This window comes from Cryptomeria japonica, chromosome 4 (assembly GCF_030272615.1).
Source record: "Cryptomeria japonica chromosome 4, Sugi_1.0, whole genome shotgun sequence".
NCBI classification, from domain to species: Eukaryota; Viridiplantae; Streptophyta; class Pinopsida; order Cupressales; family Cupressaceae; genus Cryptomeria; species Cryptomeria japonica.
This window is the reverse complement of record NC_081408.1, coordinates 214139632-214158000: the sequence shown is the minus strand read 5'-3', so window position 1 is coordinate 214158000 and position 18369 is coordinate 214139632. Positions and strand designations below refer to the sequence as shown.

Below are 18369 nucleotides of genomic sequence, written 5' to 3'. Positions count from 1 at the left end.
AAGATTTGTTTAGAGCATCAATTCTTCTTTTCATATCATCTCTTCAAATTACTAACTGGTATACCTGAGATATTTCTTTACCTATGCTCTGATACCATGTGAAAATCAGATTCATTGGTAAAATTACTAACTGTATAAGAATTTTTTAGAGCATCACTCCTTCTCTTCATATCATCTCTTCAAATTACTAAATGCTCTACCTGAGATATTTCTACAGGGTTTGGTTGTTGGCGACTCTTCAAATGATATCCCACGCTCTTATGAGCATTTCATTGAAATGCTGAATATCACTTCCACTGACGTCGATTTGAAGTTTTCCGATCTTTCTAACAAGCTTTTACAACAAGATTAGTGGCACCAACAGTTTGGAAGCAATACCAGTTCCACCTCGACCGAACAAACGTTCTCTGCCAAATCTTCTGCGAAGAACAAAGGGAAGGCTCAATCTTCTCAGCCAAAAGGCTCTGGTTCCTCTCAAGACAGCAAGAAGAAGAAGAATGCTCAATGTAATTATTGTCATAAGTTTGGTCACATGAAGGCCGAGTGTCGAATTCGATTGGCTTCTGAACAAAAGAAGCAGGGAGGGTCTCAACAAAAAGCAAATGTCACCGAACACTTTGAGCTTTCTATGCTTTTATGACCAAGAGAACAACAGATCCAGTACACTCTTATGCCTGGTATATTGATTCAGAAACGTTGCAGCATTTTACTCATCGTCCGGATTGGTTCACGAAATTTGAACCATTCTCAGATTCAGTCATCTTCGGAGGAGGAGAAAAGTACACAGTTGTTGGTAAGGGCACTGTCTAGATTCACTCAGGAGGTAGAAATTTAATCTTTCTTGATGTCTACTATGTTCCAGGCATGGAACATAATCTCCTCTCCGCTAGTCAGATCATGAGGCATTCTCCTCAATTATATGTTGTCTTTAGTTTGTCCATTTGCAGCATTGTTGATAAGGAGACTCGTACTACAATCGCTATGGGACTCGAGGATCATGGTTTGTATAGACTTGTTGATTCTGGTGATTCTCAGGAGCACGCTCTGGTTGCTCGGAGTACATCCATCAGAACACTTTGGCATCAGTGTTATGGGCACTTAAACGTGCACTATCTCTCTCAGTTATATCGAGAGGGTTTGGTTGCTGGTCTACCTGAGATCCAACCCCAAAATCATTGAGTTTGTGGAGCCTGTCAGGCTGGGAAGCAGCACAGGACACCATTCAAGGATGGCGACTCATGGCCAGCCTCCAAGGTACTTCAAGTGGTTCATGCTGATGTATGTGGGCCAATGAATACACCTTATGTTCTGGTTGCAGGTACTTCTTGTTATTTGTTGACGATTTCAGTCATAAAATGTGGGTGGATTTTCTGAAAAATAAATCAGATGTGTTTAATACATTTCAACAATTTAAGGCCTTAGTTGAGAAAGAATCCGGTTCTCAAATTGTCACTCTAAGGTCAGATAATGGTGGGGGAGTTTTGTTCCAATGACTTCTCTACATTTTGTGCTACACGTCGCAATAAACGCCAACTCACCACACCATACACCCCTTAGCAGAATGGTATCGTTGAACGTAGGAATCACACCATTACTGAAATGGCTCATTCTATGATAGAGCATTGCAATGTTCCTAAGAAATACTGGGCTGAAGCAGTTTACATTGCAGTCTATCTGCTAAATCGGTCACCTACAAATGTCGTTAAGAAGATGAATCCTGAAGAAGCTTGGTCAGGACGCAAGCCTAAAGTGGGCCATTTGAAAGTCTCCGGTTCTACGGCTCATGTATGGATTCCAGATGCTAAGCGTGCTATGCCGGATTCAAAGAGCCAAATGCTTATGTTTACTGGTTACAGCGACAACCACAAGGCCTACAGGTTGATTGATGTAGAGACAGATCGTCTCATTTTCAGTCGTGATGTTGTGGTTGATGAGACTACTGGTCCATTTATGCCTTCTACTACTCCTAGTCCTGCGACTTCATCTATGCAGACTCCTAATGTTGGTGTTCGTCTTCCTCTTGGTTCCCATGATGGGAGGGCTTCAGAGCATTCTGACTCTGAAGATTAGGAATCTATTGATCCAGCACCACTTGATTTTGCACAGGATTCGCATCCAAATGACTTTGTTCCAGCAACTCTAGGGGATGTTGTTCCTCCAATGCCAGATGTTGGTACTTCTAGCCTCAGGCCTAAATGGTGGGCCAAGACTATAGGAGATCTTTGTGATGAACTTTTTGAGGATAGATCAATTCGCCGCAAGAGAAAGCAGCAAATTACAATCAACCTTGCACTTATGGCCAACATCCACAACATCCATGAGCCCCAAAGGCATTCCTGAGTGGGAAAAGGCTATGGAGATAGAATACCATAGTCTTTTGAAGAATAACACTTGGGTTCTTTCTGTTTTGCCTTGTGGGAAGAAACCTATCAGCTGTAAATGGGTTTACAAAGTCAAGTATCATGCAGATGGTACTTTGGATAAGTATAAGGCCAGATTGGTTGCTCGGGGTTTTACACAGTGGGAGGGCATTGGCTACGAGGAGACTTTTCCTCCTACTGCCAAGATGAGTACAATTCGTCTTCTTCTTGCCATTGCATCTCAGTTTGGATGGAAACTTCACCAAATGGATGTTAAGAGTGCATTCCTCAACGGTGAGTTGCAGGAAGAAGTTTATATGACTCAACCTCCTGGCTTCAAGGTTCCTGGTAAGGAACGTCAAGTTTGTAGATTGATAAAAGCCCTCTATGGCCCATAAATCAATCCTTTAAATCAATCCTGTTAGTGTGCCCATAAATCAAGAGAGAGTTCCATTTTCATACCTAGATCTTTCTACCTTGGGTTTTACACAATACACATGCAAATATTTGCTTAACCACCCCAAAAGCATCTACATCATTAGGAAAGCAAGTTCAAACAGAGGAAGAATTGTTGAAAGAGGTGAATGACCTTAAAGCAGAACTAGATAGGATGGAACTTATGAGGATAAGAGATAATATGAAGAGAAGAATTGATACTCTAAAAAAACTCTTATGCAGTTAATAATCCCATTGTATCAAATGTTTTCCCTCAGATTTTTCCTGTTAATTGTATGCCACAAAATCCCTAGCTCCATATGGGAAGTCAATACTCAAGATGCTAAACAATACACCTTATATGCTTCCATATGGGCAATATGAAGGCATATTAAACTTGAGGAGCCATGATTGTTGCGTTGTCCCCAACTTTCTCTGTTTGCAAGTTTAGAAATACCATCCCCGGCTTTAGCAAGAAAAAAATGAAGTACCTAAGATGAGATGGCATAAACTCTAAAACTGTTACAAAATACAAGGATGAAATCTAAAGATTACTAAAACTGGCATGTATCTATGTGCTATTAACTTGTGTCAAGATGATCTAAAATTCTCGTTTGAGGAACCTGACATCAAATCTCATGAAGAGCCAACTAATGTTTTCTGGTCTCAGGAAATGATGGCACTGACCATCCATATCATTGCCTAAAAAGGAATATAATCAAGATCGGAATTGAGTTCCCTCTGCAAAGGGTTCATTTCTCAGCAAAGCCATATTCATAGGACAATGCTAAAGAATCAGTGGGATAAAGTGATGAATTAAGGTAATACAATCACAAAAAGGATTTTGAATGTGGTAACTAAGGTCCTCCTAGGAACTTTGACCCATTATTTTCCTGAAAAAAGGTCTCAAAAGAATCTCAAGACATTGAAAAGAAAAACTATATCACAGTTGTATTCAGATATATTTTTCAAACAATTTTTTTTGTGGAAATCTTAATTCTCTGAGTACTAGGATCTGCCAGTAAAATTTAAGGGAAGGAAATGCAATTTTTCTTAGTCAAAATTCTACTTAAAAACCTGTATCATATAGAAAAGAGGAATGAAAGGAAATAGTCATATTGATGTCCACAAATGACCAAAGTCTGTCAATGAGAATTGAAACGAAAGTACATTTAGTTGCAATATAAATCAATTGGGCAAAAAGAACCTTGAGCTTTATAAAACAGCTTAACACTAAATAAGCATCTAGAGGGGTTAATTCACTTAAAAACTTACAACCCAAACCATACCTAATTATGTGTACAAGGAACACAATTACCTCCACAATGGATGTTATATATTAACCAATCAAACAAAGTCAATACACTGCTTATGATCTGAAGAGAACTACAAGTGCCAAATTCTTAGTACCTAAAAATATTTTTGCTTTGCCATGGAAATGTGGGAAAAACTATCCTTAATATGCAATTCACAAAGTTCTACAATACCTCTTTCCAGCCCATGCCCTCTAACATCCGTCTTGCAAGGCTGGCTTCTCCAAAAGCATGATGTGGCATTTCTTCTCCAGCTGACTCAATTATCTCTGTTGTTGGACATTGTTCTAGGTCCAAATCATTTTTTAAGGTATTCTTCTGACCAGGACCAATTCCAATACCTCCATGAAGAATTCTTCGCTCAGCAGCTCGATCTTTGTATCTCTGCTTTCTCTGTGTACATTGTAAAGCCATATTAATACTTTATTACACATTTTAAACAACCAGTTATATTCATGAATATAGTAATATATGGTGAAGACTAGCTTTAAAAAGTCAAATCTTTCTCAACCCTTGCCTTGACATCGTTATGAACATATTGATGACATACCAGCTCAACATCTGTTAGCTCTTTGTTTGTATAAGCCTTTATCCTCATGCATGTCCGAGAATCTTTTTGTCTCTACATTGTGAAGAGCCAAACAGCACAATTTTCTTAGAATTCTGCAATCTAGTAAATCTTTCAAGATGGTAACACAGAAAACATTTAATGTCAAAACTAAGCAACCATGTGATCAAAGAAATGTCCTCTTGAAGTAGTCAACGCAAGAGATGCAACAGGATATTAGAAAATCCACACCAAAATAAACATCATGTTTAGTAAAAGATTTTGAGGTAAGAAGATTTCTAGACCACTTCCTCTGAGCATAATTCAAGATAAAGCAATCTCCAAGTCAATTCTTTGCACAGACATGCAAGAATGCCTGATGTGATATCTTTAACGGTTTAAAAAAACCTTAGGTCACAAAATACATAAGCATCAAAAAGAAACTTCCCTCAAACAATTTGTCACAAAAGATTGGATAAGTGATGAAACAAACATTGCCCTATTGTTGCCAAGATGTATGAATGCAATTGCAAACTTGATTGTGATTCCTGAATGAAACAACAACCGAACATTCCGCTGGCCTGTTTGATGCACAGAACTCAATAATCCAATTTGACAGATAATGCAAACCATCCAAAACAGGATAATGAGTCAAGTGCACGATTTTCAAAATTTCATACTTTAATACAAGGATGAGAATTTATTGTGCATGCAAAATAGAAAAATCTTGAAGCCCATAAGAAAGAGAGCCATCTATACAAGAAAGTGATTCTAAGATACATCCAAGAAATAATAATGTTTCATCAAATCGGCTTTTAAGACTGTCTATGTGATAGAGGGGTAATGACCAATGAAAAACTCAACAATATGCTCCTAGCTACCCAGGTAAAACCTAGTAAAGTAGAAATCTAATGGTGCTCCCAATGGGGATTTGGGATTATCAAAATGACATCTTGAAAGATAAACAAGGCAAATGCATGGGTTTCTCTTTTCAAAACTTGTAATTGCATCATTGTAAATCTATGTATTCTTCTGGATTTGATTGTGTGAGTTTTTTTGCATCAACGTTTCAAATCACACTCTGTGATCCATCATCAAGATGATAGTAGAGAGCACAAGGAGAAAAATAGATAATGTTGCAGGCCTAGACACAATAAAAAGAGTGAGAGAGGAGGAAAGAGAGAGGTAGAGGGTACCAGGTAAGGACAAGTGGCAGTTCAAGATAGGGGAATAAAAATACATTAATAAATGAGTAAACAAATTCTAAAAACCAAAAAAGAAAACAAACAGTTAAAAAAGGAACAAATAACACATCAATAGCAAATAGAAAGTAAACAAAAATTAATAAGAGTCAACACGTGTCAAAGGTGAAAACAACAAACCAAAACCAAGACCAAAATAAATAGGCCAACTTAAAGGAGGAGATGAATAAAATAGAAAGAGAAAAGACAAGAAGCCAAAAAATAATAGAAGAAAAGAAAATAACCAAGGAACACTAGAGAAGACAAGCGAAAATGAAACAAATAATAAGAAATGAATGCAAAAATAAACAAGGAACAAAAAGAAATAAATATGAAGAAACAAAATAAAACTAAATAAACAAGGTAACAAAAGAGGAAAAAAATGCAAAAACAATAAATAATTCGAAAGCTAATCTAAAACAAAAAAATAAAATAGGAAACTAAAGACTAAATATAAATATAATAAATAATTCAAAGACAAATACTAGCAAAAAAATTAAATAAATTTGAAAATAAAACAAAAGAAAGGAATAACTAAAGAAGGGTTATATATATATATATATATTTGTGTTTGTGTGTGTGTATGTATACAATAAATAATAAAACAAGGGAAACTCAAAAAAGAAGGAAACCAAAAATAAACAAAAAAGGTAACACCAAAAAGAATCCAAGGAGAGGCAAAAATGAGCCAACCAAACCAAAGTGTAATTAAAACCAGAATGCCTAGAGGGTTGGACAACCAAGGGGAGAGGGGAACCTAGGAGCCTAAGGGGTAAGGAAACAAGAGACAAGGAAACACGAAGGAGAGAGAGGGGTAGGGGAGGAAAGGGATAGAGGGAAGCGAACCAGGGAGAAGGTCAAGGATGGGGATGATGAAGGTTTCTGATGCTAGAAAGCAACAGTTGCCAAGACATGCTTAAACTCCACCCTTCATCACGATTTAGGTTAGAGGGGTGGTAATTGATTTCTATGGCCTCCTTAAGTTTCCTCTTAAATAAATTATCTTCTTTGAACAAGATTTCTGTGCTTTCAAGACAAATATGGTGCTTGGTGGATCTAGAGTGTTCAACAAGAACTGATTTAAGGACATGTTCATGCTTAATGTCGGCACCATGTTCTTTGATTCTAGTGACAAAGGAACGTCCCGTTTCACCTATATAAGGTGCACCATATGAACACGTCACTTTGTAGACTCCCGACTCCAAGAGAATGTCCCTAGAGTCTACAAAGTGACCTGTTCATTTGGTTCACCTTATATAGGTGAAATGGGACATTCCTTTGGCACTAGAATCAAAGAACATGGTGCCAACATTAGAGGGTCCTTAGAGGGTCCTAAGGGCATTCACCTTGGAGTACTTCAAAATCAAATATGGGAATCAGAGATAGAATCACCAGCTCATCATCATTTTGAGGATATATCAAATTAGAGGATTCTAATGTCTTTTAAGGTTCGAGACATGGTATTCTTTTGTCTTCAACCTTGTAGATAATCCCCATTGAAACTAAGTGGAGCAAAAAAGCTTAAACCAAATTTTTATGGTCCTTTCAAGGATATTAAAAGAATTGGTGAAGTGGCACATGAATTGGAACTGCCATTTACAAGTAAAATCCACAATGTGTTCCATGTGTCATGCCTCAAAAAGGCTTTTGGACAGCAAGTGATTCCTTCTATAGAATTGCCCCCTATGGATGAAGAAGATAAGTTGATACTCATTCCAGATAAAATTTTGCAAGTAAGAGAAAAATTTGAGGAATAAAGTAATTTTTGAATATCTCGTCAAATGGAAAAACTTGCCTTTGGAGGATACAAACATGGGAAAGAGAGAAGATTATTAAGTATCCTAGTCTACAAGTGCTTGAGGACAAGCATTCTTTGGATGGGGAGGACTATAATGTCCCCAACTGTAAAGTTCTCACTTTTAGGTCCTCTTGTAGAGTGGTTGGTACTGTCCTTCAAGGTTTGTGTCAGCCGGTTCAAAGGGGGTTTTTGATGTTGCCAATGAGCTCAGAGGATGTATTGGAGTTGAATGACACTTTCTAGAGCAATTATGAACAACTCGCCCGAGACTTACTATTTTTTGTAAGTGTCAGTTTCGACAATGTTTGGTCAGTTGGTAGTCTGCGTTGACTTACTGATATTAGTAGTTACTATTTATAGCAATCACTATTTCCGACAACTAGTCATAATTTAGTCTTGGGATTTGCATAGCCGGTGATAGTTTAAATTGAAGATATATAGGCAACTAACGATGTTTAGAGTTATTATTTTAAATTATGTTAATGGCTAAAGTTAAATTTAATATTTAACTAATGTTATTTAAAAACATAAAGTTTTAATATTGGCGTCGTGGAAGTTATAAGGTATTGATTTATAATATTAATGAAGTGATTATCTTTTGAGCACCAAGGGAGTCAAAAGAATTTATTATTAATTTAGATTGTGCAAATCCTAATTAGGGCATTGGGATGAAAAGCATTATAAAAAGGCACTTGGAAGCTCATTTGACATTTACTTGGCTTATTTATTTTCTCTTTGAGAAGCTTCAGAGCTTTGGCTTTCATTTGTAGGAAATCTAAGAATGGAAACCCTTGGTAATTAGTGGATTGGATGAAACCCAACTCCACATTGAGAGGTGAATCCACCAAGGGTTCATCATTGAGCATATTTGTAGGTTTTACATCATTTTGGAGCTTCACACATCGCCCCATTGCAAATGGGGACCCATGTTTTTTTTGCTCGTTTTGCTCGTTTTCGCTTTGCTTTTTTAGGGTTTTGTTAGTTTGTTAGTTGTCTGGATTTAGGGTCAAGCCTTAGGGTTCTAATTACCGTCTTTTCGGACCAAAATCCAGTCGTTTTTGGGAGCTTTTTGATTTTCCTTTTCTAGAATGCAAATTTTGAATGAAATGAATTCGCCAGAATGGTCTAATTTTCAATTGGAATGTTGATGCAGAGCTTAAATTTGTCTAAGTGTTGAAGATGAAATGTGAATTTTTGTCCAATTGAATATTTTTGACCAAATTTTGACTTTTTTGAATTTTGATCCTAGGCATTTCAAATGATTTGTTTTTGCCTTGTGAAGTGATAAAATGTGTAAAATCATGTTATTTTGGCCTGTAGGAGCAAAATCGCTCCTGTCCCTCAGTGAAGGACGGGAGCTCGTTTTCAAATATTTTACTATTCCTGCAGGGTCAAGATGAATTACGAATTGGAAGTGATGGAGAAAGGCGAGATCTTTCCATTGAATATAAATTGAAGATTTTCATGAGCACAGAAATGCCTCCAGGGGAAAAATCGCTCCTGTCCCTCAGTGAAGAACCGGAGCTACAAATCCAATATTGCTTTGTCCTTGCAGGATTTTAACGTCTTGACGATGTGAAAAGGTCCAAAGAGGTACATTTTATCAAATGAATATAACTTGAAGCACTGTCGGGGAGATCAACAGGATAACAAGTCCGGCTTGAGTAAGGTCCTGATCCTGAAATTTGGCTAAGTCTGGAATGTCCTGACCCTGAAATTTGACTAAGTCTGGAAACTGAAAAAACCTCCAAAAACCAGATTTTGCAATATAACTCCTGGAGGTCTGAAACCACTCTCAAACATCCTGAAAGTATATATGGAATATAACTTAAACTTATACTTAAATGTTATATTCCATTAAAATTGTCCTGATCGAGAGTGCGAAAAGTCAAATTTCGCTCGTGTCCCTCTCCAAGGGTCCAGAGCGAAAAGCGCTCTTGTCCCTCTCCAAGGGACCAAGGCGAATCGCTCGTGTCCCTTACCAAGGGTCCAGAGCGAAAATGCTTAGTTGAGCCATTCCTGACCTTGTTTGGACGAATCGAGACATCAAAGGCATGGTGAAGGACGAAATGAGCATGATAGAACATCCAAACTTGATCAAAAACAAGGAAATGATGAAGTTTTGCCTAGAGGGTCAATTTCGCTCCTGTCCCTCACTGAAGGACCAGAGCGAAAATCTTCATAAGGTACGTCCTGAACAAAGACCAAGCAAATTTTATGTTCGAAGGCAAGAAAGGAGGTCAATCGAACCCGTTGAAGACAAATTGAAGATTATCAAACGTCAACAAAGGACCAAAATGCTTAAGTTCGCTCCTGTCCCTCAGGAAGGGACCAGAGCGATTTTTGTTGTAGATGATTTTCTCACCGAATTTCAACCGATCTCAAGGCATGATTGAATGAAAGGAGGCATTGCGAATCCGTTGAATATAATTTTTGAAGGTGATGAAGTGAAATGAGGCCCACAAGAGCAAAATCGCTCCTGTCCCTCTCCAAGGGACCAGGGCGATACAATAAGTATGTTGCCTTTTCTTCAAGTTCAAAACCACTCCAAGGCGAAGAACAAGGTGGCAAGGACGTCTCAAGGCATTTCCATCAAGCAACAAGTTACAAAGGTCGTCACATTGAAAGATTTGCACTAAGACTCCCAGTTCGCTCCTGTCCCTCAGGAAGGGACCAGAGCGAAATTTGCATAAAGGCTCTAAATCTTGAAAATTGATCACGTTCCAAGTGTCCAAGGGAATCAAAAGGACATTCAATCGCAAGGATAAGTCAATCAAGTTCGAAGATCCCAAGGAAAATGGCAAATTCAATGTAGAAATGAACACCTTGGACGTAAAATATGCAAGGATCATGACCAAGGTAATGGATCGCTCCTGTCCCTCAGTCAGGGACCAGGGCGATGAGGTACGTATCCTTCATCTTCAAAATTTGGCGCTCAAACACATTTTTTGAATTTATTTAAATGCTAGAAAAAATCGATATTTAATTAAAAGCATTTAAATAGCGCATGGTATGTATTTATTAATTATTTTTGCCTTTGTAAAAAATCGAAATTTATTAATTAAAAATAAAGGCATTTAATAATTAATTATTAATTTAATAAAAATCAAAAGGGAGCGCTTGGTATTTTAGAGGTCGGCCTTTATTATTTATTTAAAAATCGTTTTAATTGCTATATTTTGCAAAAAGTCTGCCTAAGGTCAATATGAAGGTGAGCGCCTATAAAGGAAGGTGTTTATTTCATTTTCACATCATCATTTATCATCTCTCATATGCAACTTGGAGAAGGCAAAAGAGGAGCGAATTTCATACAAAGGAAGGGCGAAATTATCATTCAAGAAGAGGAGCGAATTCAATCAAAGGTGGTGCGAAACTACTATCCAAAGGAGAGGCGAACTTGAAGTTTCAAGTTAGGCGAACTTGCCAAGGACATTGAAGAACACATCAAAGATTCCAAGGGTGGCGAATTAATAAAGAGGACGTTCATTATCCTTCAAGATCAAGTCAAAGGCTTTAAATTTTGATTTTTGCCTAGGCAAATTCCTCATTTTGCATTCTAGAGTTAGCTCTCTCCTGAGGTATGGCGATATTGGTTTTATTGTCTTGATTTTGAATTGTTCATCGTCATTTCCTTAATTTTGAATTTTGGAATTTTGTTTTGCCTTAGCTCAGTCTTTTTTAGGAAATGATTAATAAAGGACTTATCATTAAGTTTCCTAAAATTTGCTCTCTAATTTATGTTATGTATTGCAAAATCATGTTACTAATTTTGAAATGTTGTGTAGGCATCAAATGGAGATCTCATCAAGAAAAATCAAGCCGGATCAAGGACGGTCTTCGCCAGGACGATCAAGCCAAGACATGGGCGACCTCTTTCAATCCAGCGTTCCAAGGCGAGGTACATCATCTTCCTGCACATCAATGACGCAAGGAGTTAGAACAAGGGCTCGTTGAAGAAGCAAATAATTCCAGATGAATTAATTAAAGCAAGCTTCTCAACAACATCAAGTTGAATATTTACCAAAGTTACAAGTGTCAGATGAGGTGGCATCCTAGTCATCACGTCTCCAATCAGTGAGGTCCATCTCAGCATGTCCAGATTCAATGTACTTAACTCATGGAAGGTGGCACAAACTCCGATGTACCTACCCCGGCTATCCATTGGTCGATTTTTCTAGAAGGGACATGTGTCCAAGCAATACAATTTTATCATTGGTCAAGCATTAAATGTTATGTAATGGTTGTAACAAACCCTAATTAGGGTTTTCATTGTAAAATCTTGGCCATTGATCTTGAATTGATCTAAGCCATCAAATTGTATTGTGGGCACTATATAAGCCCAGGCATTTCATTTGTAAAGGCTAATAATTGGAGAGAATTAGAGAGAGATAGTATAGAAATAGTTGAAAGTAGTTAGTAGATAGAGAGTAGAATAGGAGGACAAGGCAAGAAATTGTTGCCATTGATTGTAAACAAACTCCATTTTCATTGAAGTAATGGTGAAATATGTCGTTTTCTTGCAATTTGCATGGTTTCTTGTTAAGTCTTCAATCTTAGATGGTAGATGATTAGATGAATGGAGGAAATGTGATTAATTGATGATGGAATTCGTACATCCATACTACTAGCAGTTTGTTGATTGCAAACTTGCTTTGCGTAGTCAACTGGAATCATTCAGCCTAAGCTCAATTTCAATTTGTTGCCTCTTCATTGATATGCATCAACTTGGATGGTATCTATGCCTGCGGTGATAATTTGAACATCATAAAGCTCCCCTTAGAAGATCGCACTAGTCTTGTGTAGATGTTCCATTGATGTCAAAACAAGACCTAGTTAGAGTTTCATCAAAAATCAATCATTGCTCCTACATTCTTAGTATTAGGATTAGATCCTCTCTTCGCCCTTATCCTTTTTCCATTTTTTTTATCTAAGTTAGTAAGAGCCTGTGTCCAGCAAAGCAGATCGGAAGTTCAATGTAAGTCCCCTTGTGATTCCAGCAAATCACATCATACCACTGGAGCTTGTCCACACGTAGAGACCCTACATCAAAGAACCTTGGAGTCTACCTAACTGATCCTTTACGCGAATCTTCAGCAGTTAGAGACTATTTTCTCAAGAGAGGATAAGATACCTATTGGTATTTTATTCTGTGTATGATTGTGTATAAAATACACGTCAACAACTTGGCTTATTTATTTTCTCTTTGAGAAGCTTCAGAGCTTTGGCTTTCATTTGTAGGAAATCTAAGAATGGAAACCCTTGGTAATTAGTGGATTGGATGAAACCCAACTCCACATTGAGAGGTGAATCCACCAAGGGTTCATCATTGAGCATATTTGTAGGTTTTACATCATTTTGGAGCTTCAACCAGCTAGGGTTTGAACAAAGGAAAATCATATCAGCCAGGGTTTGAAGTTTATTTGCAAGGGGAAGACATATTGCTTCAAATTTGGAGATTTAATTGCCATATTTTCATAATACCTTGGATGGCTAGGGTATGAACATTAAATGAAGGAGATTTATGTCCAAATTTCATTTTATTTGCAAACATTTGAGAATACATCATTGCAGGTCGACTAGGGTTTTGTTCACCATCATTTTGGCATCATTTTGTGAAGGAAAAGAAAGATTAAGGTGGCTGATCAATTTTATGACTTGTTGGGTTTTTGTGAAAAGTCTATATTTAATTCTATTGGAGGCATTTTGATGTTTATCTTGCATTAGGCATTGCCCTAAATGGAGGGCCCACTTGAGAGGAGAAATTTGGCATTTAGAAGGTGATTTTTTCATTGTCTATGGTTTTCTTAATCCTAATTCAAAGAAGCCCTTGGAGCAGATCTGAGTGCCACATTTGGAGCAGCATTCTTGGTGGTTTGTGTTCACTTTACATTAGGGTTTTATGCCCTAAACTTGGTGCCACTCCTAGGAGGACGATTTCAACATTTATTGTTCATTTTTCCATGATTTGGTATGCATAAATCCTAGGGTATTAATCTAATTTGGGACTGCAGGCATATGATTGTCATGTTTTCGCCCATGTTTGGATGCACTTTCAGACTTCTATATTCTGACTTATGACAGCAGAGTTATCAGAAGTTCAGACTTGGAGGTGTGCATTTATTGTTCATATATTGCGTATCTCATGTTGTATTTCATCATTGATATTGGGCAAACTATTTGGTATAATAAGTGTCTAATCAGTCTGAAAAAAAACAAAAAAAAATCAGAAATTAGGGCAGGAATCAGAAGTTTAAGAATGAGAACTTTAGATAGTATCCTATTGGGGATATTAGAGTTGTAAAGTGTTTGACAAAGTAAAGGAATTGGTTGCAATTTGGGGTGGGATACTTCAGCGGTATCTGTTGTGATGTTTTCACACATCCCCCCATTGCAAATGGAGACCCCCTTCTTTTTAGGCCTTCCGGTCTTTTGGCTTTGTTTTTTGGGTCTTTTCACAGCAGTCTTGACAATCTCTCTGCTTTGCAAGTGTTTGGGGGTCACATTGACTAAATCTGCTTTTTGTTTGAGCGAATTTGATGAAGTCTAGGGCCTGTTTCATCAATTTTAGGGTTTCTGCCTTCCGTCCTAGATTTTAGGGGGTTCTTTTAGGGTTTTGGATAAACTGAACTTAGAACTTGAATCGGGACCCTTCAAGGAACCTCCCAGTAAAATTTGAGCGAATTCTGAGCACTTACTATTTTTAGTAAGTTTCACTGCCTCCCGGATTGGTCTAATTTTGTCAAAAATCAAGCTTACTATTTATAGTAAGTTTCTATTTTTAGCAAGTGCTTTCCTGACCTATTTTGCCCAGACCTTGACATTTTGAAACACTTACTATCTGGGAAAACCTATTTTGGCAGGTTCTTCACAGGAAAACACTGAAAACTGAATATCCCTGAAGACTCTAAAGACTAAACGCTCCTGAAGATCATTTCTAAATCCAAAAGAGTCAGAAGGCAGACAAGTTGGATCAAAAAAATGGTTAAGTTTAGAACTCCTATTCTAGAAGAGGAAAGCATGCAAAATCATCCAAGTCTGGAAATTCACATCAATCCACCAATGTCATCCTGATCCAAAAATGGCTTGAAATTTGACTAAGTCTGAAAATTTGAAAGATCTTCCAAAATCCAAAATTTGCGTTATGATTCCTAGGGACCTAAAACCACTCTCAAACATCCTGACAATATATATGAAATATAACTTAAAATATAAGAAAGGAAAAAGACATATTGAAGATGCCACTTATACTAAAATGTTATATTTCATATATATACATGTCCTGAATTGGTAGAAAACATCAAATTCCTCCTTCATAGCCAAAATCCGCCCAAGCACTCAGTAGGGCGCCAAAATGGAGGGGTCATGGAGGATTCAACATTTGATGAAATTCCTCCTCTATAGTGAAATTCCGCCCAAACACTCAGCAGGGTGCCAAAATGGAGGGGTCATGGAGGATTCAGCATTTGATGAAATTCCTCCCTCCACAGTGAAATTTTGCCCAGACACTCAGCAAGGCGCCAAAATGGAGGGGTCATGGAGGATTCAGCATTTGATGAAATTCCTCCTCCACAATGAAATTCTAACCAGACACTCAGTAGGGCGCCAAAATGGAGGGGTCATGGAGGATTCAAAATTTGATGAAATTCCTCCTCCATAGTGAAATTCCACTCAAACACTCAGCAGGGCACCAAAATGGAGGGGTCATGGAGGATTCAGTATTTGATGAAATTCCTCCTCCACAGTGAAATTCTGCCCAAGGCATGGTGAAGGCACCAAAACAAGGAAGTGATGGAAGATTCCAAACAAAGTGTGAATTCCTCTGCACATGGAAATAGCGCCCTAGACTAATGGAAAGCGCCAAATTGAGGGGTGCTTGGAGGCATGGAAAATGATCAAATTCCAAGACATGGTGAATTCCATGCTTAAGCTTGAAAATTGAAAATTTGTGTAAGGCATGAAAATCAAAAGCAAAAAATCCCCTCGAGAAATTTTATTTTTAGACACCAAGTCTTATCAGAATCTGAAAAGTTTTGCAGATTTGGACTCGTGAGATAATTCTCTATCTCCTGGACCTGGGTCCTAAATTTTAGGAAAATTCCTAAAAAATACGAAATGTGGCAAATTGGTCAAAAAAGTCCCTACGAATGTGATGAATTCAAAGAGCACAAAAAAAAATTCCTTCCTTGAGAAAGAAATGCGCTCTAGAAGAAGAAATTCTGAAAAAAAAATTGACTAAGTGATGGAGATTCCTTCCTACACGACATAGTTCTTGGAAATCATGAAGATTGGCTGAGGCATGAAGAATTTCCTTCCTCAGGGGTAAGGAACAAATTTCTTTTCAAAGGAGAATTCCTTCACAACATGAATTCCACACCGAGATGAATTGAAGGTGGAAAAACAATTTCTTGGCAAGGAAGGAATCAGGGATGAACTGAAGAAGAAATTTCCCCCAAGAAAAGTTTTTAAAAATCCTTTCTCGAGCATCAAATCACATCCAAATTTTAAAAAATTTACAGATTTGGATTCGTAGGAGAATTTTCTCTCTCCTGGACCGTGGAACCCTAATTTGGAAATTCTCCTAAAAAATAGGAAATGTGCAGAATTGATGAAAAACCTTCTTCAAGCAAAAGGAAAGTTGAAGAGACTTCAAGAAAATTCTTCTCGAATCAAATTTTCTCTCTCCAACAATTCGAGATGTGCAGAAGCGGATATACGACGATAGGGTCCACTTGCATGGCGATGATCTATTGAACCCATGCCAGTATGGTGGCGCATTCATTGTCAGAATATTTGACCAAATGGCAACCCGGTCAATGCATGTTGAATTTATGGTAGATTCTTTTTGCATGTAGTCGTCGCATGTGGAAATGGAGCATTTATGACATAATGGGGTGATTTTTGCATGGATGAATATTCAACGCATGTTGGGCAAATTTGAAAAAGGTGGTGCATTTAATGCGCAATGGATGCTATTTTGGGTACTTTTTGTAGGATTTGAGAAATACAAATCCACATAACCCAAAGAAACCTGCATGCAAGAAACCTGTCACAGAGAAAGAGAGAGAACGAATACAAGGGTTTTGGCTCTGACAAAGAGAAAAGATTTATTATCAGAGAAAAAATGAATCAAGAATATGAATAATACAAGAGATCAATCCTTATAAAGGAGATCAACACCAAAAGGAAAACCTAACCATAAGGTGTGAGCATTTAATAATTAAATATTAATTATTAAATGACTAATGTATGCAGAAAGAGAAATCTTAAGAGGAGAGCAAAGTTAATTAAATACTTTACTCTAACACCCCCCCTTAAGATGAGCTACAATGCAGCTACAAACAATGCAGAAGAAAGCAAAGGAACTACAATGCAAAAGAGGGTCCCGGCAACAAGGCCTGATCAGGTACCCGAATACAAGAAAATCTCTATAAAGCGGAGTAAAGGAGAAAACCCAGTGGGAAAAAACTCCTCTCCAAAAAGAGATACAGAAACATGCTGAAAAGAAAACATGAAGGAAGGAAGGCCTCACTGAGACCCCCCAAGGACAACTTCCTTCACCCCAAGCATTGAGCGCAACTGAAGATAGCGCGGAGATGCCAAAGGTTTAGTGAAGATGTCAGCAACCTGCTCCTCTGTAGGGATGTACTCCAAGATGAGAGAACCATCCTGAATCAACTGCCTGATGAAGTGCATGTGGATTTCAATGTGCTTTGTCCACTGATGCTCCACTGGGTTGCGAGAAATGTGAATGGCACTCTGATTGTCACACCAAAGAAGAGTGGGACAATCTGGAGGAAACCCAAACTCTGTCATCGATTGCCGAAGCCATAAAACCTCCTGACTGGCTAACACTGTTGCACGATACTCAGCCTCTGTAGATGATAATGCAATAGCAGATTGCTTCTTGCAAGACCATGTGATAGGACCAGAACCAAGGCAAAAAACGAAGCCAGAAGTAGACTTCCGATCATTGACATCACCAGCCCAATCGGAGTCAGTGAAGCCAATGATGTGAGGGGATCCTGAAGAGTAGTGAATGCCATAATGTGTGGTGCCCCGAATGTATCTCAAAATACGTTTGGCTGCTTGCCAATGGCTCTCATGAGGATCATGGGAGAACCGAGAGACAAGGCCAACCGCAAAGGAAAGATCAGGACGAGAATGGGTCAGGTACAACAGACTGCCAACCAACTGCCTGTATAAAGTGGGGTCTACTGAAGGAGTAGAGCAAGTGGAAGACAAAATAACACCTGACTGAAATGGAGTGGGGGCAGACTTGCAATCAAGCATGCCAAATCGCTGAAGCATATCAAGAGCATACTTCTCCTGAAAAATGGAAATCCCATCCGAAGACTGAATAACCTGTAGACCCAGAAAGAAGTGCAAGAGACCAAGATCTGTCATCTCAAACTACTCCATCAAAGCTCGCTGAACACTCTGAATCATGGAGGATGAGCTACCTGTAATGATGAGATCATCTACATATAGCACTAGAATCAAAAGATCACCCTCCTGACGCTGTATATAGACTGTGTGATCGGAATGACAGCGTGTGAAGTGAGAGGAAAGCAAGAAGGAGTCCATCTTCTCATACCAAGCCCTGGGGGCTTGTTTGAGACCATACAATGAACGTCGAAGTCTGCAAACCAAAGAAGTGTCCTGCACAAAACCCTGA

At 38.1% G+C, this 18369-nt stretch overlaps 1 protein-coding gene across 3 annotated transcripts in view; it reads right to left on the bottom strand.

Moving 5' to 3' along the window:
* LOC131061164 (uncharacterized) overlaps positions 1-18369 on the bottom strand; it is a 104573-nt gene that overhangs the window by 11923 nt on the left and 74281 nt on the right. For all 3 annotated transcript variants that reach the window (XM_057994691.2, XM_057994692.2, XM_059219732.1), the window contains 2 exons: positions 4659-4730; positions 4283-4501 (listed from right to left, as the gene is read on the bottom strand). In XM_057994691.2, coding sequence (XP_057850674.2) covers positions 4283-4501; positions 4659-4730 — 291 coding nt within the window. The remainder of the gene's footprint in view (positions 1-4282; positions 4502-4658; positions 4731-18369) is intronic.